The 24,783-nt window shown below is 34.8% G+C and overlaps 1 protein-coding gene across 1 annotated transcript in view; it reads right to left on the bottom strand.

The window, feature by feature from the left end:
* Window positions 1–6,433: 6,433 nt before the first annotated feature.
* Window positions 6,434–24,783, bottom strand: part of DNAH8 (dynein axonemal heavy chain 8) — a 114,262-nt gene continuing 95,912 nt past the window's right edge. Inside the window, exons 81-92 of the mRNA XM_057369934.1 lie at window positions 23,796–23,998; window positions 22,851–22,924; window positions 20,507–20,659; window positions 17,893–18,048; window positions 15,756–15,872; window positions 14,862–14,963; window positions 14,322–14,482; window positions 9,740–9,896; window positions 9,072–9,224; window positions 8,792–8,981; window positions 7,219–7,340; window positions 6,434–6,755 (exon numbers count right to left, since the gene is read on the bottom strand). Of these exons, the coding sequence (XP_057225917.1) occupies window positions 6,468–6,755; window positions 7,219–7,340; window positions 8,792–8,981; window positions 9,072–9,224; window positions 9,740–9,896; window positions 14,322–14,482; window positions 14,862–14,963; window positions 15,756–15,872; window positions 17,893–18,048; window positions 20,507–20,659; window positions 22,851–22,924; window positions 23,796–23,998 (1,876 nt within the window). The 3' untranslated portion in view covers window positions 6,434–6,467. The remainder of the gene's footprint in view (window positions 6,756–7,218; window positions 7,341–8,791; window positions 8,982–9,071; window positions 9,225–9,739; window positions 9,897–14,321; window positions 14,483–14,861; window positions 14,964–15,755; window positions 15,873–17,892; window positions 18,049–20,506; window positions 20,660–22,850; window positions 22,925–23,795; window positions 23,999–24,783) is intronic.

Genomic DNA, 24,783 nt, shown 5'->3' with positions numbered 1-24,783 from the left:
ATATATTGTTTTTCCAGACATGAGAGCYTGGTTGTATGTAATGGACAGTTCCATTTTTCAGCTGCCAGACAGTATAGCTTATACACTTTGGGCTATACATTTCTTGATGACAACAAAGAATGCAAATATAATTTTTTTTTAACTGAAGTTTTGTAAACTACATAATGAACTGAAATAGTTGTATCTACTTTTGGAGTCTAGTTGCTTTGGGGAATTTATTCTGTGTAATGATTGTATGGAGGGAATGATTTAGATAGATATTTCATTTCAATACAGTACAATTCTCTATCTTATAAAGAATAAATTGATTTAAATATTTTCCTTCAAATGTTGTTGAAGTATTCATATGATTCTGTGTTAATTTGTGAATATGACCCGGCCATTCCTCTATTTAAGAATCTTAGCATTATAGAAATGTCAACACTTGTCTTGTACTATAATAAAAAGAACATTATTATTAGTGTTTGAATTTCTCACCAAAATACCTAACTCCTATTTAGAATTTCCTGATTAAAAACACCTGTTCAAAGAAATTTGTTAAGAATTGTATTTTGGATTATATAAGGCTGCTTGGATGAACTAATAGAAGAAAATKATGGTAAGAAATTCTCAGCAAAGAATTCAATTTCTGTYCTCATTTTTTACAAGAAAATAGGAAGCAGTGACTCACAGAACAAAGGAAGAAAAGATAAGTCAACTTTATTAAGTAAAATTGACTGAACTATTACTCTCCCATCTCCCTCTTTCATTGTGGTGGCTTTTTTTTTTTTTCTATGAGGAAATTATTTAGAAATCACTGCATTCAATRTTTTCCCTCTAAGGGAGACCTCAGTACAGAAGAGGAAAACTTCCTTGTACAGTTTGATACACACCTTGTGCCATGATCTAATACTGGTCATTTCCACAGAGAGAACTTCTGTCTACTGTGCTGCTAGATGCCTTGGTATCCCCTCAGTAAAATGCTCCCCAAAGTCTGAGACAAGCATTTGGTTGCTTGTTTGCAGTATCTAAATGGATTTTTGAGAAAAATATCCTTTGAAGAGGGACAGGATGTGTCTCTGGACAAATAAAACTTTACAGTCTAGCATTTCCTAACAAAATATTCCCCACATGAATGAGTGAGATTTGTAACCTGTTGGAATTACCATGTGTTATCATGGTATGACTAAAGAGAGAGAAGGGTACGCTTTAAATTCTCTAGATTGTAATTATGCAGGTTTAATGGTTTCCATTTGCATTTACATGCCCATTTACATTACAGCAGTTTGACATTTTGCACTCAGTGAGAAGATCACAGACTGCTAATCACAGCATCTTTGAGGCTCTAGCTTGTTGCATTGTACCCCCCAAAAAAGAGAGGGTGACCCTAGCCCTCCTTCATTTGCACTGCTGTACAGCAGCCTGCTCACAGGTCATTTGAGGGTGCAAGGACAAAGGGCAGTTACCTGTTCAATGCGGCTCTCTGAATTACCCTGTCTGTAAGGCAAATGGTCATTCTGTCTCTGAGGGTCTGTTCAAAGAAATCCCACTTTGGTGATTAGCCAGCAGACTTTGAGAAATTAATATTTGGAGTTTTACTCAGCCAACCTCTTGAACAACAATTTGACTAATCTGATAATCAAACACAAAGATATAAACACTGGTAGGAGGAACAACTGAGGAGTGAATCTATGCAGGAAGCTGCAGACACTTCACCTGATAAGACATCCTGCCATGTTTGCCTGGGAAAATGAAGCGTAAGGTGAATTGAAGGAGTCAGTCTGTTGGTATTGTAAGATATTTGAAGCTGCAGATCCACAAGGAAAGTCCAGGAGTGCGGACAGGGCTAGGGTAAAGGCAAGGAGTGAGAGAGGAAATTCTTTGACTTTAGGCATGATATTTTGTCCTGAAAATAATAAAAGGTAGCATTTTCCTAATATCCAGAAAGCAGAATCACATCTCCCTGGAGCCGAATGGGACTTAGGAGGAAAATACTGATAACTGTATGTTAATTAAAGTAAATGTTGGCACTGATATGAAGGATGAMTTTTGGATGAGATCTCAGTATTTATGAAAAACAATAAAATAATTTTGATAAAGACTAAACCTCACAGGAATGGTGTGAACAAACAGTATCTTGCTTCATAAAAAACCATAGAAAAATACAAGGCAAATTTTAAGATCTAACAGCAAGATAAGAATTAAAGTCCTAAAAAAATTAACTTTTTAACTGTCAGAATGCAACCATTAATCCTTTTTGATATCTGAGAATGGGAAGATAATGGAAATTGGCTAAATTGGGTCTTGTATTCCTGGATATTCCTGAATTCCTTTTCGTCTAACTAAAACCTTGGGTGAGTCATTCCTTTATTAAATATTCAACACAGTAAGTCAGAGACTATTCAGGTGTCCCCAATGATTTTATCAGCATATAAATATAAGGAAAAAAAAGAGAAATTATGATGGAAATAAAGKGGCCTAGAAATAAGTCAGACATGTTAGCAGTGCCTTATTTCCCTATCCTAATATCTGCTATATTAGAATCACACGGTATTTCTTGTTTCAAAGTCTGTTTCTGGATTTGACCTTTGTCATGGATCATTGCTAAGTTAAARAATAGTCTTCCTGAATTTCTAAGGGTTAATGTATGCATGGTTCTTAGTGCTCTGAAGGCAGTGTTAATCACCAGAAAAGACATGAGTTTTTGGCTTTTATAAAACTAGACTTACCTCAGAAATACCCTGCTTGTGTGGTGCAGATGCAGGTACCAACTCCTACAATGTTTGCTGTAGTATTAGTGAAGAATAGGAGTATTAATAATAGCAGTGGCTTCTGAAGAAATCTGAGAGACTTGTCATAGCAATGCAGTTACACTCAAATATTGAAAAATTAGCAGAAACATCAATATACTTAAACCTCAGCTTGCACATTCCATACATTTGATTTTGAGTATTTGTGTCAACAGGAATGTACTTACATACTGCTGCCAGATGTTCTTCCAGACTGTCAAAAATAATGAATTAGTTTAAATATTAAGAATAGGCATAGTCAATGAATGAGGTTATTGAATAAGAAAACAGTAGGTCTTTCTATAAAGTATGAATATACTGAACACATTTTAGCTACAACTGACCAGAATCTAGAGGCAGAAACAGAGGGTATAGATGAAGAAAATTATTCCACCCAAGTGAAAACTTTGCTGAAATGTTACTTTCTTGGAACAAGCTCATTCCAGTCAGTGGTTCTGTGAGATTTAGAAACCTGACCAGAAAACAAATCCTCCCCTTCCTGCCATTTRCAAGCTCTTTTCCATAGTTTTTATTAATTCTTAGCCATTGTCACATAAAACCTCATCACACAGCCAAGCTGCAGACTTCTCATGAAACATCACCTAAGACGAAAAAGTTCTGTGAAAAGTATCTTGACATACCAGCGGATCAATGACTCCCAATTAAGGAGTCTGCTCTAAAGCAGCAGGAAGAAAATAGAAGCCTGTCTCACTGGCTTGGTTTACCTCCAAAATTCAGAGTAAATGGGCAGGAAAATTCTTCTGGGTAACAATTCCACCAAGGGAGGAAATAAGAATACACACCGTGGATGCACCATCTAAGTTAATGCTGGACATGTTCTTTTTTACATTCTCAAACATCTTCATGAGTCAGGTCTTCTCTCCTAGAGACTAGTTAAATGTCATATTTCAAGTACTTCTCTTTTTTTTATCATCTGTTAAATATTAGTGTTTTGCTGTCATGGTATTCCTTTCTTTGTCAGTTCACRCACCACAATACTGTCTCACAACTTGGACAGCAGCAGCTTGAATGGCAAATAAGCATTAAAAATTTCAGAGAGTAACTTTGTTAATTACTTTAAAAAACCCAACAAACKGTGTTAGAGTTAATTTAGGAATTTGAATGCTTATTACCATATCCTGAAGGTATGGAGGATTCCTGGGAGTGAAAAGTCTTGAATTGAGATCTTAAATTGCTATGGATTGTGACAGCTGGGAGGAATGACTTGTGGTTCAAATAATTAACTGCATCTCTTTAGATGTTTGAAGAGCTGGTTGTAAACAAATTTAGACTATTCCACATATGACCAGGACATAAAAACACTTCATAAATATTTTTAAAGCATGCAGACATTAAAAAGAGCCTTCTGAATACACAGTAGATTGCTGTTGTCACAAAACTTAGATTAGTTCCATAAATTAACTGGAAATCTATATGAAAATTAACATTCAMTGTAACCTGAAAGTAGTGAACTAATGCATGATATTGAGGAAAGAGAATKCAACAAACCCCTAGACAGCCACAGAGAGGATGGGGAATAAGGATTGKACTCTGGCAAACAGAAGAAAGAGAAGCTCTCAAGAATCTGAGGCAATATGTGATACAGCTGAGATAACAATATGCTATTCATCTCTGTTCTTGTATTATACTGGATGGAGAATAAAATCATCTTTAGTGTAAGTTGTGTAATTCAGCACATTAATTTGCACTTTCCCTGCTATTTTCTTGTATAGATTTTCACTTGTAAATGTGTCAGCGCACATCTTCCACCTGTGGAGACATTCAAGGTTACGCATTGTTTCTCCATTGTAATTCAGCCAAAAGACTAGATCAGGAGAAAACCCTTTAGAAATTACAGGTTTTGTGCTGGTTTTTGGATATTAACTTTTTGTCCCCTCTGCCTCTGCAGTGAGTAGACTGAATGTGGGCAAGAACATGGGAGAAGATAAAGCCAGGGCAACTGACCCAAACTATCCAAAGGGATATTCCATACAATATGATGTTGTGCTCAGCACCAAAGACTTGAGGAAARAAATAGGATGGGGGACATTTGTTGTTGTTGAATCTGTCTTACCAAGTAATAATTATATGTACTGAGGCTCTTCCCAGAAAGTGGCTAAACATCTGCCTGCCAGTGGGAAGCAGTAAMTAAATTCCTGAATTCAATTTGCTTGTGTGTGCAGCTTTGCTTCACTTATTAAACTGTCTTCATCTTGACCCCCAGGTTTTCAGCTTCTAATCTTGCAATTCTTTGCCCCATTCTGCTTGGGCAGAGCAGGGCAAGCAACTGGGTGCTTAGCTGCTTGKCTACCCACCACAAGTTCTATCATCAATATTGTGATTACTTGGAGAAAAATCTCTTGCATTTGCAAAGGCAGATTTTTTTTTTTTTACTTTTTTGCTGATGTAGTTCTGTTCTATTAAAAATACAGAGAAATTGTATAATTATCCAACACCAGCTGATTTCTTGTWTTTGAATGTAAGTAAATCTATAGAGAAGAGAGAAACATTTTTACTTAATTGCATTTGGCGATCTTACTTTTTGTTACTCTGCTCATGTTAGTGTCTATGTGTTGTTATTTCCTGCAATGGTGACCTCCAACAGAGAGCCATAGGACTCTGTCTCAAGGAAGGGCTTTTTATCACCCCAGTAGATGTCCAGGACTTTGTGCACTTGCCACAGTAGATGCTTTTGAACACTTCAATGGCAAAAGGAAGAACATGGTCCAGTCATGGGGTGTAAGTGAAGAACTGTTGCCAACTAAAGGCATCTGAAGGAAGAAACTTTATGCAGATTATTAAAGAGGCAGTTTAGACTGCATATCTTGTTTAGCATTACATGAATAGAATTAGTTTAATACTAGTTATGTTTGGAAAACTCATGGTTAGGATATTCATGGGTATCATCGCAGAATAATGCTGTGATAGTAATTTCAGGGATTGCAATCTGTACTTTAGAGCTAAAATGAAATGCAAACAAAATAATTGTCCTTGTAAATAATCTTTTACTGATTAAAAAAAAAATCCATATTAAGTAGTTGGAACTGTTCTACTTCTGTTCCAACACAACTAAACTGAACAGAGAACATACTGGTCTCTGTCAGATATTCCAGATAAACATTCCTGGTGTAGTTTTGCTTAATCTAGATAGTTTAACAAGAGCAACTGAGCTCTGAGAAAGCCCAAGCAAAAAATATGGATGAAACGTATTTTTCTATTCTACAGTTTCCTGCAGACTCAAAATAATATGTTTATCATGCAGAATCTAGGAATTTAAACCTGTATCTAGGAGACTATAAATTTCTTCTGTTGTCATAATGTATTACTGAAACAAGCTAAAAGTTGTACATGTGAAAGAATGTGAAAAAGCAAAGTTTTTCCTTTTTTAAGGTTTAATAACATTTTATTTGACATTAATTGCACTATTAAAGCAAAGATTCATTTTAAAGTAATACAATGCAAACTTCTAAGACTACAAGCAGTGAACTTGTTTGGAAAGCTTTACTTTAGAACTACCAACAAACAGCCAAGGCAAACTGAATTTACTGAAAGCAGAGAAAAAAAAAATCATTAAGCCAAGGCTGAAATGCAATTTCAAGTGTAACGAGTAGCCACTAAATAATGAGCRGTGGAAGAATTACACATGTAATTCGCTACATGTGCCATACATTTCCCTTCTGCCATAGTAGGAAAAGCAGCTTACTTGATGTCACACAGAAGAGCCACTCCTCTAAGAATCCAGTGGTCTGGAGACTTTGCTGTCTTCAAATAGATCTCTGTAATAAAGTTCAAATCTGTCCTCTTGGGCTTTTTGTAAAGAGGACAAACATAGAGTTTGGAATCCCTAGGTCTGCTTGAATCAACAGCATACATATGGAGCACAGGYAGCTGGACAAAGAGAATCTTTGGTGAAGACTCAACAAGTATGCTTCTTCGTTTGTCCCAGCCTGCACCTTCCAGGTAGAGCCCGTAGATATATACTCCTTCCTGTGTGAAGGGAAAGCAGATACATCACAACATATAAAGCATTCATAATTATCTTAAACTCTTAAAAGAGGAATGTATGTTTTATAGTAAAAAAATCTGACATTGAATCTCTGAAAATTATTTAATTTTAAACTTTAATATAATCCTTTTTCAGAAGATAATTCTACTGAAATGGATGGCAAGAAAAGTTGTTTAGTAAAGTCAATACATTACAAAGTTTCATCTTAAGTTTACTATAAATTCTAAAAATAAACAGGTGGCAAAATGAAATTGTTTGTTTTGATTAAATTAACTTGAAAAATTAAAATCTTCATACTTAGTATTTGTCTTCCATACTGAGCAAAAACATTAAGGTGAAGACATTAGTAATTTTTTCCTCTATCAATCCAAAATAACTCAATGATATATAATATAAAATAAATGCCAAAATTAATACTGAAACTTCTTTGCATGCTATACATACAGAAGGTGATGATGTGATTTCTTCTCTGTTTAGCTTTAGCACTTCATTATGTACTGCAACTTTATCTAAAGCCCAGTCTTTATGTGCTCGAGTGGCTTCTTGTTTCATTGCTGTCAGGAATCCTTGAGAAATTAGGTCACACATTTAGTATTTATCTCACATGATAAAATCTTGCTCAGTTATTAGCAGCATTCTGCACTGAACTTACAGACAGATAATTGCAGTTCTATTGAAAATGAGCATCCTGACTAACAGCAGACTTTGCTGATAGCAAACTTTGCTTTGGGACCAAAATAGGAACAAATGACAAAAGTGGCATTGTATCCATTACATGGAGAAAAATATTTTTAAATGGCATGTACTTTTTTTTTCATATTAAATTAGTCTGTTAAGAAATATTTGTTCAGGACACTGACTTACAAACAATCATTAAGCAATAAACTACWGGATCCATGATAGAGGTGTCTTTCAAAATTTCAAGGCAAGTTATCCATTGTGTGAGCTGATATTTATCTATGTTCCACCTAGATAAAAGGTGGAAGCATTTTAAATTAAATAAGTAGAATGAATTTCATTGATGGAAAACAGAAAATACGTGTCTGAATATGATAATTAAATAACATATATGAGTGTAGGGATTCTAGTCAATGCAGCACCTATGAAGAATGAAAAATGTATTTTTTGTTAGGGAAAAAGGGAGTCCTAGACAGAAATRAAGGTAGAGGATGATGTAACTGAGCAGCAAGTTAGGTGATTTTTTGAGTACTGTTTTGAACAGATGTTACAGAGGTTTGAAATAAAAAAGGTTTGAAATGCAAAGGGCTGAATAGTTTAAGCACAGATGATTGAGCAGCTAAGAGGTTTGACTGAATTATARAGGAAAAAGCTACAAAAATAGAAACACTAGTTGCAAATACCTGGTTATTTCCATGTAAGTATGTCAGAAGATAGCAATGAAGTCATCAAAAAATTGATACCTGCTTGATATGCTACTAGGTGAACTACTTGGAGTTGCCATAGAGATTGAGACAAGGAAAGAGTAGTTAACACAGAGAACACCATACTTAATAGTGAATTTCCTGGTGAGCAGTATTACAAATAGAGMGTAGTATTACAAACATATGCACCTCACCCCTACCCACAGCCCACATTTTGCACTTAGCAAACCTCTCTCTAGCTGCAGGATTACTTTTTTTTTGAACACGGACCTTGAAGCAATTCTAAAGTTCAAGACCATCTGTGTCTCAGGTGTGTTGGCTGTTAGGCTAGATGTTTTCTTTTGTCAAAAGAATGTGGTCCATTATCTTCTTTTGCACCACCATGAGTGTGGCTCCAGAACTGGATGCAGCACTCCAGGTGGGGTTCCACCAGAGCAGAGGGGGCAAAATCACCTCTCTTGTCCTGCTGACCACCCTACATTCGATGCAGCCAGGTACAGGTTTGGCTTTCTGGACTGTGAGTGCACATTGAACACATTTATCATCTTGGCTTCTGTGACATATTCTGGCAGTATAATCATTAAATTATTATTTAATTCAATACATTACTGCTCAGGTCTTTTCAGTAACCTTACCTTGYGGATTAAAGAATCCAGTGATCCAAAATACCCTTGGTCTTCCTTGAAATATCCATGCAAATAATTGAGCATTTCTATCCAAAAGTTCAGTAAACCAGAAGCCAAGTGTGGAAGACTCCCAAGATACTCTTTTCCATACTTGAGGGATTCGAGCATCATACATGTTATCAAGTGCATCTCTTAAATTCTGAAGGAATCAAATCATATTCAAAGTAAATCAATCAATTTAATAGTTTAAAGTGCAATATTTCATATGTAGTAAATATACGTTACTTGCCTCACTCATAACAATAGTTCCATCTATGGCCAATTTCAGATCAATCAGACTGGTGCGGACAATGGTGATCACCCTCTGCATGCGGTCAATTTCTTGACGAAGGAAAATATTCATGGAATTAAGTGCTCCCATTTTAACTAAACGAGCCTTTACCTAAAATGTAAAAGCACAGAAGGAATTTAGTTAMCTCTAAGTTGATTAAATGCTGTTGTAGTATACAACATCTTAACTTTCCATGTGTTCAAAACAGTAAATATTAGATTTGTATATTATTCAAATAACATCCCCTTAAAACTGTTGTAGTGTTTCTTTTTTTTGTCTGATACTACCCAATTATTCATGATTTTGCTAGAACAGGACTTGGCCCAGAAGACCCAGGAGACTGCTATCACAAAATGTCAAGACTGATTTTTTCTATTTTCACAAGTAGCTTTGGAAGTCCAAGAATAGTCTCCATGAGATCTCTCTGTGACCAGTTGTTAGATGTCTTGATTTTAAATAAAAAAAATTCATATCAATTCATGCTGGTAGCAATAATGTTGTTGGCTTCTTACTTSAATCTGCTCCTAGCTATATGATCTTTCATACAGTTCAGTGCTTATTTTTTGGAAAGTGTAATGTGAAAACTCAACAGGGAGAACAATAAGACAAGACTAATATTAGCTTACCTCATGAGGTACGTAATCAGGAGGAAGTTTCTCTAGCATGTCTTCAGCTGAACGATAAACGACTGCTTCACGAGTTTCTCCAGTTCCTCCACCACTTTCTTTAGGCTGAATATTGGTAATAGTATCTAGAACATCAGCCGATGTATTTTTTTGGTATCTGAGAGGATAAGAAATATAAGTTACAYAGGAGTTTTTAATGAAGTTAATGGTAACTTTGTAGAGCACACAAAGAACAGTGAAATCAAATCTCACACAAAAAATCCAATCAAAAGTCACACAAAACTGTTTTCCTTCGCATCCTGCACCAATCTTAACACACTGATTGTGAACAACATTTGGTTTACCATGGTTTTAAAGAATATGAACTTCTCTCTTCCCTGGTATACACTTGCTGTGTTTCTGATTCAGAGATAAGAAGGAGGTCTGCAAGCTGAGATTGTGAGGTGGCAGTAAAACTATCATACTAGAGATTCTGAGGAAAGGGAAGGACATGGCATATTCCTGATTAGACCTTCTAAAGAGCTGTTTGTTGGGAAGAAGCAACAAAAGTTTTGTAGTGAGGAAGAATATTTCCCTCATTTAATTTTTTCTGAAAAGTGTAATGCAGAAGGAGGAAAAGGTGGAGGTGTAACTGCAAGCTGTCCCCTTATTAATTAGTAAATTCATTCTGCTTTGAGGTATTTCAAGATTAATGAAAAGGGTTGCTAGATTTACAGCACTGCAGCTTAAAAATTCTGTTCCACAGTGAAGCATGGGCAGGTCTAATGTAAGTTTTTGTTCTGAGTCAATTCAAAAATATGAATTAAATTTKTGTGGCATTGGATAATGAAAGATAGTAGACCACATCAGTCCTTCAACACAAGAAGAATTATAGAAGTGTTTTTGTTACAGTGCTATACAGTGACATAGAGCTAYGAGAGGAAATAATAAAGCCTGAAGTACCAAAGTATCATCAGTGCCTACTTTTACTTTATAGAATCAACTACAAGGAACATACACCATGAGTGATGTAGGACATACATTTATACAGATTCAAAGCATAGTTTTGCATGTCAATTTTACTTTTCAACTTCCACATGACACGCATCTCCATCTATTACTTTGTCATATATAATTATATAATATATGAAACTAAGGATAGAATGTGTGGAYTCCTAAAGCATCTAAAGATGTTCGTAGATAGTATCATAATACTAGAAAAGCTAAATACTGCAATATTTCAACAAAATTTTTTGGTGAATGCAATTATATAGACTATAAATCAGAAAAATAGAATAATTACTATTGGGAATTTGCTCCTCAGAGGATATAATTTCTGCTTCTAAAAGTAGAAATGGTGGGGGCTTTCATGATTTTTAGTAACCCTTTACTTTAGACTCAAGACTCAAGGTTTTTTCAATTTATGGCCCCATTAAAAGAAGAAAATATTATTCAACACATATGAACATAAAATTTCTCTTGGACTCATGGCTTCATGGGTAATTTGGATRACATACTGGTGGTTGTAACCTTTGCTTTGTGTCTTACTGATTTAACAGTAGTGGTAAGAGAACCTTCTTCTTCACACTGTAAGCACCATTCTTCCAATGCTGCTGTCATGCTATTTTATGTAGAAGGTATAGGTCCCCTGATTATTACACCAATTAAATTATAATATATGATGGAATTTTAAGAAATGGTCTTTCTAAAATTAAACAAAAATAGAAAGAATTTAAAAAATAAGGCAATATGCAAACTTTGGGGAAAAGGAGAAACAGCTTTAGGGAACAGAACCAAAGGTTAGTCATATTCTTTTCTTCAATGACACAAGCTAGAAATCTTCTGGAGAGGAGAAATTATGATAATCTTGTACAAATAACAATTACTGTTTAAAGAAGTCTTTTTTTGTAAATAAAAATAGAAAAGACAGCAAGATGTATCCTGATCTTTACATAATTAAAAAGAACTTTCCAGTGTGGAAGTGAGATTAAAATAAAAAAAATTCATTCACATACCACTGGGACACATTCAACATAAAAACCATTCTGAAACAAAATTTTTCCGGGCTTTGTAAAATCTGACTTCCCTATAGATTGCAAACCCAATGCTGAAGTGTAGATGCAAACAATAATGATAAAGAGAAGGCAGAAGTTTGTAGAGGAAGAACCACATTCCTGAGAAGAAAATAAGTTGCATGTGATGGGTTGACCCTCATCACATGTAGATGTCTGTGTATATGTCTGTATAACAGCATTTTGTCTAGATTGCCCAATTCAGCTCATGCATTTTAGATGTCTGCTTTGTGATCAGAGAAATTGCACTTGACAAGGATCTATTTTTCTCTATTACAGTTAAGGAAGTCTTGACTAACCATAAAGGAAGTTGCAGCAACCTTAAATGAATCTCATTTATGGTGTCAGTGTTGCCTAAAATTATGTAAGATAAAGGACTCAATACCTATTTATATATTGCTTTYCCCTGAAGCAGTATTGTAAAGTGAATTGTGTCATAAGAAGAAAAAAAAGAACTAATTCTCTATGGATTTTGATTTATTTCAACATACATTACTAAGAGGATTTTCTCAAGAGTTTGGATGTAACACCTTATCATTGTTTGATAGCTGGAGTCTGCAGTATCAGGAATTTTCTGTACTGGAAGTTAAAACTAAGAAAAAATTAATTTGACAGAAATATTGCCTCAGCTTTGTGTGGAAAAGAGCAATATCTATTGCAGCATGATGTTCAATGTATTCACCAGCCTTTAACAGTTTAACAAAAATTCAGCTACATTTAAGCTTTCAGTAGGGAACCAATTGGGAAGGGGTTTTGGCAGAAGATTGTCAGAATATTCCTTTCCTGCTCAGGTACCTGTTAACTATGTGACTTTTGCAGAGACTGTGAATCATATAGTGAGTTAAAATCATTCTCAATGACTTCAGGTTTTAACCCTAAATGAAAGCATTGACATTCAGTGAAGCCTTACAAGTGGAACCAATGGACTGAGCTTTTGGCTGAACTGTAAAAAYGTCACAGTAAATTAGTGAGAGGGAAGCTTTTTCTTGTCCTCAGCAATTGTAACACAGAGAGTGTCCTGACTTTCTCGTGGTTCCAATTCTGGCAGTTAGCCTTCTGCATACTCTGAGATGACTTGATAAAATATTAAAAGGAGAATATGAATTGAACATTTTATACTGTATGGCTGCTAATCCATTTGGTCTGTGTGTCAAAGACAGAATTCAGACACAGTTCCTGTGCACAGATGCCTATAAGAGACTATGATAAGACATGAAAAAAAGCATGAAGCTGAACATTTTCCCCGAAGTCTAAAACAATACTTACAAAGTCTACTGAGAAAAAAAAAATGTCTAAAATAGCAGTAATAGCAGTAATATGCTGAAGAACCACGTGGAAGAAAAATGGAGCATGAAAGAGAAAAACTGAAGAGCTGTTCCTACTTGCTAAAGCTCCCCCAACAGTGTTAGTCTCAAGTTTCCTCCTATAAATTTGCTGTCCTACAAGCCTAATTTTGGATCTAAAGCATGTCTCTCTTCAAGACTGTTTAGTTCTCTGCTAAATCTTGGCTCTTCTTTAATAATTTCTGGAAGGGAGGTCTTGCAAGTATCAGAGAATGACTTGAAACAGAATCTACTCTTAGATTCTTTTCTTCACATGCATATATTAACAGTGGTATGTGCCAGGCAGGGTTKACAATAAAACTGTGCTGTTCTCACTGTGTGCTTAGAGTACAGTCTTCGATACGGCATCACCCTCTCAACCTTGAGACTGAAAAATTGTGAGAAATAATTGTTTCATCCAAAAATGGCAGAAGGTTTTCATAGCAGCTGTGCATTTAAATAACATTTATTTTATTTAAAAGTAGAAAAATAGCTATGTTAAGAAACAATGAATGTGGAATGTGGACATATGAAAATGCAATAATTCATGGTAGAATTATTAAGAACTCCAGTGAAAGAAATATGATATTCATATCCTTTCACAGGGCATAYAATATTAGAAGGAAATTATGGCCAAGCTGTTACACAGATTATTTGGAATGAAAGAGTGAATTGTGTAAAAGATAAAATTTTAAGTGGAGCTAGTACTTGGTGCAGTTGAAAATCCTCTTTTAAATAATGGAAATGGCAGGACTGATAGAAACATAAGTTTGTAGTTGCATCCAAAGGCATGCTTGTAAACCAAATKACAATGACAATCCAGAGAATCATTTAACAAGTGTGCACAGAGAAAAATATACTGCTTGAAACAGAAGACAAATACTAGAAACTTTCTCTAGCTGAACTGTGTAGAACCACCTATCACATGTTCCTATAAAATTTTRATAATTCTTTCAATTAAAAGAAGTAAAATCATGAGGAATAAGTAATAAGAGTTCCAACTGCATTAAAAGGACATGTAAAATGTAGCTGAAGATACTGCATTCATAACAATGTACGTGCACAGAAAGTGTTCTACTTCAACATTGAAAATCACATGAATCCTAGGTTTGCTAAGAAAAATACACTTTACTTAAACATTTGATAGGGMTTTGTTTCCAAATACTAAAAGAAAGRTTCTTCAKTTTCAATATGTTGAGACCTACTTACGTAATATCAGCATTAGGATGGAGACCAAACACCTCTGGGGTGTCCATGGCAGGGAGTAACTGGATGTAATCAAAGTACTGTTCCAGGGTTTTGCACACTGGAATTTGATATCCAGTATAGAAGCAGAAAGAGCTCTCAAACATGTTTTCATTAAACCATACCTGTGAAAAATCCGTGGGCAAAAAAAGAAAACCAACAATTATTTTGCTGCTTAGAGGGCTTTCTAATCTCATTTTTACTCTTGGAGGATTAGGATTCTTGTTTCAGCTATTTTTACTTTAATACAACAGTAAATCATTAAGAATTACGTCTACTAAGTTTCACTTTCAGTGAAGTATTTTTAAGCTTCTGTTTCTCACCAAACAGGAGCCAAGGGAAAGAACCTCACTGCCTAAGAATGATGTTTTGAAAAATTMATTTTACTTTGAAAAGCTTTATAAACTGGTGAAGTGCATATTCAGCAGAAAGAAGGGCCTTCTGATTTCTGTATTGCAGCTGCCAATAAAAATGACAAATGACGGGACTTCCAAAGTCTCCTACCCTTGCAAARCAATTAAGAAGACGCTTATCATAGTCATCTGTGACTCGGCCTCCATACTGCACTTCTCCAATCATGTAGCGTACTGTGTTCCACGATATCCCCTGGATGCAAGGAAAGGAAATGAAAGACTGCAGTTATAATATGTAAAAAAAAGGTATCCAGACTGAAATTTCAATATCATCTGGTTKCCTGGGAGAAGAGGCCAACCCACACCTTGCTACAGCCTCCTCTCAGGGAGCTGTAGAGGGCGGTCAGGTATTCCTAAAGCCTCCTTTTCTCCAGGCTAAAAAACCCCAGCTCCCTCAGCCACTCCTCATGTGCCTTGCTCTCTAGAACTAAAATCTCATTATATATTTTATATATAAAACATATAAAATATATGTCATATGTTTCATTATCCCTTTTTTTGTGACCTGAAAACATTCACAGYTGCTATTGCTCCTCCTCTTTCTCCCCAAAGCACCCTCCCCACTCCACCCTTTCTTCCTGTTTCTCATCTTGCTTGATCCAGTGCTGCTTCACAAAGTGCTATTCCCTGCTAAGCAGAAGACCAAATGGCACCATAGAGTTTGATTGGCTATGTTAAATTCAGTAAAAATTTTAGCTCCCTTTCCAAAACAGGCAACATACATGCTTATTAATTTTAGATACTGTAGTGAAAAAAAAAATCCAATTTTAAAGTTTCTTCACAACCGTGTAATTTTACAAGCATGATWGCACATAAAATATTTCAGCTTTATTTTCTTGCAGAGAATCTCAAGCTTTGATCATTAAAAATGGCACTGGATGAATAGCAATGAGTAAAGTATGATAAATAGTATTATGAGGGAAAAAAATGCTGCTGCCGCCACAGAAAGCATTTCAATATACTGTATAGAGATTTTAGTATTCACCTTCTTGATGTCAATTTTTTTTAGGTGATTTTGTATAAACTGAATACTGGCTGTAAAGTCTGCTGAGTTAAATTCATAGGGAATATTCCAACCCAAAGGTCCAAACTTGCGTCGCTCCTTAGGAAAAAAAATAAACYCAAATAYATTTATGAAACAACTTAYGATTTCTTTTTCTTATTAAAGTTCAATATTTATAATAGTAAGAGTAGAGTAAAGAATTGAACTATAGAAGAAAGGTAGCYTAGGAAATTATTGCATGCCTCATACACATCAATAGTACAGTTAATATTAAATTACACTGTGAGGGATAAATATTTATAGAAAAAGCAACAAAATCATTTTTACTAGCTTTACTAATCAATTTGTCAGTCACCGGTTTGCAATGCCTCACGTGTGCATGGATGATGATATTTTTGTATTAAGTAATTAAGTCACTTAGGATTGTACAATTTTTCATTTCTTTTTACATACACTGTCTACTAATGGTAGTTTCAAATTTTTAAACTCCTAAATTTATGCTGTTATCCAAAGGCTTCTAGGTTGCCACTTTTGTCTTATGGTTTCAATCCATTGTTTTAATGTACATTTTTGTACATTAATTCATTGTTTTAATGTACATTTTTCAAAATTCATAACTTTAAGGTTGCTGCAATGACATTATTCAAATTTATTATTGCATACTTATTTGCAAGTAAAATGATAGCAGTTCTTGTAAGAGAAAAATAGTAACTATGAAAGTAAGAGAGATATCTCTGTAGCCCAAACATTTCAAACATCCAACACTGTCAGATTTCTCACAACTTTCTTATAGCCACCTCAGTTAAATTGCTCTATGATATTTTTCAGAACATAGAACAAATCAATTCAAGAAGTTAAGAACTAAATTGCTGGATTTGTTCATTTATCAAATGAACAAATTACATTCAAAAATTAACTAAGTAATAACGTATTTATAAAAGTTTAYTTTACCAGCTCAGCAATGACTGACTGTGTTTGACACCTGAAGTAATATTTATGTACCTTAGCTAAAATATTTTAAAAGAACTAGAATTGAAAAAGACTCCACCTTTTACTTTTCAAAATCAAATATTACTTATAAGCAGATGAGACAGCATTATCCAATAATACCCTGCAGAAAGGTGTAATGATTTCCTGCCAAGTTTTTTGAATTACTTCTTAAGCTATATTTATCATAATGGTCTTGTCACCAAAGAATATTAAGAATTGTTCAGTTTAAAGGAAAGACAATATATATACTACTTGTTGGTTGGCARTTCATAAATAAAATTTCTTAATGGATGAATAGTTGTAACAATTTTTAAAAATACTGATGGGTTGAATAAGCATGGATTTTCTAGTCCCACAAGAACACTATAATCCTGAGGCAGTACACAGAACAACTTTTGCATTGTTTAGAAAGATAGAAGGAAAATAATGAAGAATACTGAATCTTAATAGGGAACCTCAACAAATTTTCCTTCTCTCACTGAAAATATGAGCTGCTTAGTAGAGCAAAGGAATTAAACAGTGTTTTATAACCAGACTGAGATCTTTATGAAAAGGTGCATTCAGCGAGCTCAGATTGTTTGTATTGATTGTGATCTAAAAATTTATTTATCTTTAAAGTACAAGGTATAGATATCATCATTCTCACATTGGAATTGATGTACAAAACACATTGACACAGATAAGAATTTTATTTAATTTTAGCCMTCTAGAAAGTAGACAGCTACTCTAAGTCACCTGGATTGCCTTCAAAATCAATGGACAGAAAGAGTGATATATCTCTAGCAAAATATTCACTCTTACAGAAAGACAGCTATGAAAAATAAGCTGGTTTTCTCTTTCAGAGTGCTTATTTGTTTTTATTGACTACAGAAAGAAATTTTTCCCTTACACCCAATCACTAACATTTGATGAGCTGAATGAGCTGAAGTTAAATGAGAAAAAACAAATTCTATGTGCCCATCATATGAAAATTGTTTAAAAGCTAAAAAACAAAAAAAAAGAGAGAGAATAAGGAATCTTGAAATATAAATTACAGAAATTAAAGCTTTACTCCTGCAGTACGATGCTACAATAAATGTCAGAATGTGCTTTTTGTATAACACCCTTTGCAAAACCTTTTAGGAAATACCTGAACAGTTGAATGCAGGAAAGCTACAGTGTAAAGCAAAGGTTTCCACATMGGCAGGTTGCTAACATTTAACATATCCTGGCTTATTGAAGAAAATGTTCTTTTCAATCCAGCACGTATTCCTTGTGGAGGTTCATTTGTGAACTTTATAGCAATCTGCCATATGAAAAAGATAAAGGAATTGGATATGTTTACTGAAACAAAAATAGCAACATATGAAAATGTCACAACTATTAGTCATAAATAAAATGTAAAYAGCTGAAGCCTTGTAGAAATAAAATTGATATGCACTTAAACTGCAAAAAAGGAGTACATAAGATCATACATAGAATAGTTTGAGTTGGAAAGGASCTATTAARGGCCATCTAGTCCAACCCCCCTCAATGACCAGTGACATCTTCAAATAGATTGGGTTGCTCCAAGCCCTGTCCAACTTGATCTTGAATGTCTCCAGGGATGAAGCATTCACCACCTTCCTGGGTAACCTGTTCCATTGCCTCACCATGCYCATTGTACAAAAACATTTTTCATACATCTAATCTAAATAGAATCTTCCATTTAAAATCGGAGCACCTTGTTGTATTGCAACAGACCATACTGTTCCCATCCTTCCTAGGGGCCAGTTCAAGTATCGAAAGGCTGCAATAAGGCCTTTCCCAAAACCTTCTCTTCTCCAGTCATACTAGATTAGGCCACGAAGGATTTTGAACATAGACCTTTAGTTTATGTTGGTTAGAACAATCACTGACACTTGGCCGTGGATCCAAAATTTTTCATCGATGATGTGGAAGCAGTCAGCATGCTTTCCAGAAGTCTCATGATTTTATATCCCTAATTCAATGAGTGAATGATGGAGGAGAAGTATCCAGTATAAATGACAAAATGACACTGTATTTCTGTCCCCAGTATTTCACAGTAAATACAAAGAGATCTCACTTCTTCTCCCATCAGATCTTTATGTTCACAGCGGCTACTCTGGACTCTGTGGCTGTCTACAGCAGCAAATTGGATTCACTAGAGAATATTCCTGAGCATTCTGGTCAGCAGGCATTAAAATCACATTTGTGGTAGTAAATTGCCACAGCCCCTTAGAATTCAGCCCATCAGTTTCATGCAAAYGTCCTAATGGGAAGAGTGGCGAGACAATTTTAATTTTCAAACCATACCTGCAAATTATTTGGAAAAATGCTAGCTAGCACAGCTTTTCACATCAGAGTGTTGTACTTATCCCTACGGGCTATTGCATCCCAGGGCCAGATAATGCTCGTGGAAGAATTTGCTCAGACACAGACTTGCCTTACCGGAATCTCTATTCCTCAAGACAATTACAAATAAAAACAAAGGGGTTCTTTTTCTCCAACAGTAATGTCTGGCTTGGGTAGCATGGTAGCATAGAAAGGACAGTAAATGCCAGGCAGCCCATGGACACACTGTGTTGTCTTCCTGTGACTGCTGGACTGAATAGGAACACTCGAAAATCAGTGTTTCCATATTTCAAAGGACATCCTGTTCAGTTTTTGATGAACATTCTATATTAAAAAAAGCAAAGCAAATTATTCTCTTTTCTTCTGAGAAGGGGCTTGATTTGTCAGTTATTCATTTTCTGGAGTCCCTGAATATGTTAACATTTTAACAGGTAATGTGACATTATAGGGTGGGAAATTGCATGTGAAATATTTGAGATAGATGCAGCGCAGATCCATCTAGCAACTCTTGTARTTCTCTTGTCTCACTTTTAGCAAACCATATGTTTATATACCTCACTATTAATAAACCCCTCGTAGATGCAGGATGATTKCATTTTCTGTTGAGAGAATCTAAGAGTCCACAAGTCCAGCTACCTTTCTCTACACAGACCATGGTGRCAGACAATTCTTATTGAAGGTTGTCTCCAGACTCATTCAAGAAAGGAGTCCTTCCCCCCTTCACATCCTAGATGTCAGGTATGGTGTCTATTTTTATTCAGAGAGAATGAGAACCACTAAGGAGGCTTCCACGGTTTTTTAGAGAAAAGGGAACACAGAATTGTCAACATACAGCTATTAGAGTAGATATTAAGTAGCATTATGACCCACTGTGAGAGTGCTGGGAACTACCATTAGGGGCTTAAGTGTACTTTGTAAGACCAGGCAATTTTCCTGGTCCTGATGAAAAATGGATCCTTGAGATCTATAGAACAGCCATTTATAGTTCATCCAGAGAAATCAGGTAGATGGTGTTCTCCAAGATGTGCTACCCATGTGTGTTCTGTCCCATTTATACTTTATTTGTCATAGGGGAATCTGGAATCTTCCTCTGGAAGAGCATTTGTGGGTATTAATATGTTCACAAGGCATCTGGTTGGGCAAAAAGGGATACAAATAAAGCCCAATGTTTTTTATTCAGGTGTTTCTGTGAATAGAATTAGTGTGGACTCACACATGTAAAATGCATCATCAGGAACTTCCAGTCACTGATAAGGAACCTTCCTGTTTGAAGTGATATTTACATTGTAAGGCAAGTCAAATTTTTTCTTCRGTTTTGGGGCTTTTCCCTCCTCCTTTATTTCACTTCCATTTGCACGATTAATCCAGATAATTTTCTTGAAGTACATGAATTAAATGTTTGAACGAACCTGTAGCAGTGTGATTGAGAATTTAGGATGTTGTTCAGTAGTTATCCAAACTCGGAATGTGTCATTCGGGATCTCAGCGGTAAGAATTGTCTCCAGTAGTTCCTCCATGAAATCCAGTCCAAGGTGACAATTCTGAAGTAATACCCAGCCTCCCTAAATAAGAATATTGACTATTACCATATAAAATTTAGAACAAGTTATTCATAGTGCTAAAGAAAACTGTCTATGTAAAATTCAAATTTGGTTTTCTTTATAATTTTTCTTCACTTTTGTTCTGTTTCCTGAATATATATTATTTGATGTTATAGGATATTGGCACAGACAAAGCAAATAGGTTAAGTTAGTGCAAAACTTATTTCCACATGCTCTTGTTCTCAATGAAAATAACATAACCAGACTCAATATTGTAAGTAAAGTATCAGTGCTATCTAGTGGCAAAAAGTAGTTCCTGTTCTCTCTCAGAGAAACACCAGTGATAAACAATAATGTCATCAAAGCWAAGGAATGTGAGTGGAAAAGTAACATCTGAAGTTTAAGGAATATATATTTTTAAAAACTGATTTGTTAATAACGCAATTTAAAGCAAGTGTAAAGAGGTGGTAATATTCCAATTAGTTTATCTGCAATAAAGGCATTTACATGAAATTCAACCTCCACTTATTTTGATCTTATTCATCTCTCAAATTGCATGAAAGCTCTAGCTGGATTATTGTCTCTCTGAATTTCTGCWTATGAATTTAAATTCAATCAGCTTTTGCAGCATCACTTTAGAAGCCTGAAGAATTAGAAGCCTGATATTAAAATGGGACATTATTTAATCAGTTCTAAACAGTGATGGACAGTGGATTTCATTACAGCTTGTAATTTCATTTAAGCWATTTTGTTTTAGCTCATTTAAAAAGAAATCAGTAACTGTTTGTGAAAAAATATTATTTAAATATTTATGGTGAAATGGTGGATATTAAAAAAATATTAAATTAAGGAGGTTTGTTTTTTTTTTCTTTTATGGGGATCAACTTTTTTGAGGCAGATCTTTAATCACTTTGTACATTTTAAAATGAATCAGTTTTTGAAAATTATCTTCTGGTAACACAGCACAGCTGTTTTAATCATATTATAGGCTCTCAGCCAGAGGTACAAAAAGTACAAATACATATTTGTCATATATTCATTAATTCTRTTTTGTAGTCTTAAGTCTGATATTCATATATTCTTCCCTTCACAGAATGTGTGTAACACTAAGGCATGTGGTTCAGCAATTGCTACCAGTAGCTCTGCTAGAGAGCTGCTTTGAGTGTCCTTGTACTTCAAATCAGAGCACAAAAGAAAGGAAGGGATGTTCCAGTTTTCACCATTCCAGTCAACTGGGAGTTGACAGTGACCATTCTAGACATAAAAAAAGATGAGATGTATGTGTGTATTTGCACATAATAGAAATTGTCATTTGCTATAAAGAGATTCTTTTTTTCTCTTTTTAAGTGGTGTACATCTATATTCCAATACTCATGTTCTGCTCTCTATTAGTGGAGTTACAGGTATATGACTGACTGTCCATATTTTGACTTTGCAGGCAGCTATGGTTGTATGTCTTCTTTTGCAAGAMTGTCCACAACTCCTKGAAGTGTCCAGCTGACCAGAAAGTATCATCTTTGCAGTGTAACTTTTATATTGTATTTGAGGTTTCAATTACTATTTACTGTTGGAGAATATCATCTGCAATAACAAAGTACACTACAACATTTAAAGAAAAATTCGTATGTGTTGTTTAGAAATTTTATTATGTACTTGGGACTCAAAGCCAAAAGATTGACAACTAAAAAAATGAAGAGGAGATGCCAAGACTGGTGAGCAAGAGGTCCTGTCAGCAGTAGAGTTGTAAGGAAAATGTGAAACAGTATTAGGAGCAAGCATATCCTTCTGTATCCACAATTTTAAGCTACCTGTGCCCTCACCATTTTATCTAGCAGTAGCTATGCAACATCCAGGGTATCTCTTAAAAGGGAGAGGATAAATGAAAAAAAAATTCCAATATAAAGGTGGGATCTGCAGGACAGGACCAGGACCCAATGTTCATTTACCCTTGGCTAACAGTATAGTGATAAGTAAGGAATGTGCTGCTTTTGGAAAGCTCAGTAGCACTGCTGCCAGAAGTATTGACTGGGACTCCACTGTCACMTACATATCCCACAGGGGAATGTTTTTAAACTCAAGTATTCAAAAAGACATATTCACCCTGAGATATGCCTGATAGTAAGATGAAAATGCAAAAGATTAAAGACTGCGTGCTAAAGAGGTGTAAAAGAACACCAAAACAAACAATTTATATTGCAATGGTTTTCCCCACCTGTTCCATTGAAACTTCTATGAGTTTGCGTGCATGAACCTCTTGTCCTTGGCCCATAGAGATGGTCCTACATTCTGTAACATATTTGACAATATAATAATGAGCTAACATTATTGAGAAAAGGTAAGAATTTCAATTCAGTCCAAAAACCAGTGATACAAAAAGCAGCACAATTAAATTAATTCAATTCAAAAATACATATTTATGAAAACATAATCCCTTCACCATCATATTATGCAACTATGTGTAAATTTTCTAAATGCCAGCATTTTGTACAGCATTGAAATACACATACACAATACTTAGAGAAGTTAAAAACTGTGACTAATGATTGTGAATGTGAATTTGTGCCAAATTTTAACAATACCAGAACGTTTGAAATATGAACAGAGAGTTTTTTCTAAGGGTACTTAAACACAATGCAAAGACATAAAACTGCATTTATGCACATACTAATGTGACTAATGTCAAGAATATGTGTATCTGCTCCCAACTCAGTTTGTATTCACACTTTTTCAAAACTTCTACGTAATGTAGAAGTAAAATCCACAACATACAAATGTAGATTTTGTAGCTATTTTTTTGTTACAAAGTAATCTTGTAAGCAGATTACTGACTTTTACATTACGTGCAGTTAAGAGTTAAAATAGGAAACATTATTGTCACCATAAGAGAATTTTAAAAAAGGATKAATTGCTTTACAAGATAGGGATTTAAAAAGTTATCATCACTTATTATATTAAAAAAAGTCCAATTTCACACAGAATGGTTCTTAGCATACCATCTTCTATTTAAAATATTGTTTCGTCTCTAAGAAGATGGTTCAGAAACAAACAGTAGTACAAAACAATTAAAGAAATTCTTCTCAGAAAATAATATTTCTGGAATTACTTACAACTGCCCCTCTGTGTCTTAACATAGGACAATGAATAATTACTTTCATACCCAAATTAAGTTTCCTAGACAAGGAGTCAATCTGGTCAGTTGGATCTGATCCCATAGACAAGAAACAGATGAGAGGCGTTCGCATGTCACTTTCTTCCCAAGTTTTTCTTAAATTCAAAATAACTGGCTCTGTATATTTCTCATGCAAGGAACTTGCAATATATTTCCTGGCTTGGGAAAGTGTTCGGTCTGGACACCAAGACCTAGAAATTAAAATACATACCAAGATATAAATTCACTGTCTCTTCCTCCAATATCAAACAAATTAGAAATCTATTTTTATCGAATAGAGGGATTTTTTTTATCACAAAATATGTATATATATGTGTACATGCACACACATTCATATATATGGTTTTAGATTTGTCTTTACAGATATAACAACAGACAGAGCTGATGGTCTTTGCTTACAACKGYTCAATACTTTCCAGTTGCYTAAATTTTTGCCTTAACTGTTAGGAATTTTCTGTTCTAGGCACCWTTATTAGGCTGGGACATTCTTCATTTTAAACAGAACTTTCATATTTGAGAACACAAGGAGGGAAACGTAAGACTATTTTTGCCCTTTAKTAAAATGCAGATGATTAATTGGGTCTGTTAGATTTTTCAGCTACAAACTCAACTCTTTTGCACTGGATTGCATTTGTTTTGGCGATGGGTGTTTTTCCCATGGAAAAAYAAATAACCAACAACTACTTTTGAATAAGATATATTAGTTTGAAAATCTTCCAATTTTACTATTATTTAAATGCTTAGGACTTGGATGCTCCCCTCCTTCTTAGGGTGTAGAGCATTTTACATTATGGTATTTCCATCAGATTCTAGCCTTTTTACTGCACAGACTGAATCTGCTCCAAAGACAAGTCACAGTCTAGTAAATAATATTGYTGGGGCTTTTTGTAGTATTTCTGATTTATTTGTTACAGCACTTGGAAAGTATACAATGAATGTAGGAAGATATGATCTCATTCATAAGGCAGCTGAATGC

This window comes from Malurus melanocephalus, unplaced genomic scaffold, assembly GCF_030028575.1.
Source record: "Malurus melanocephalus ecotype Western Australia unplaced genomic scaffold, MMel_1.1 scaffold_5, whole genome shotgun sequence".
Classification (NCBI taxonomy): Eukaryota; Metazoa; Chordata; class Aves; order Passeriformes; family Maluridae; genus Malurus; species Malurus melanocephalus.
This window is presented reverse-complemented; position numbering and strand designations above follow the sequence as displayed.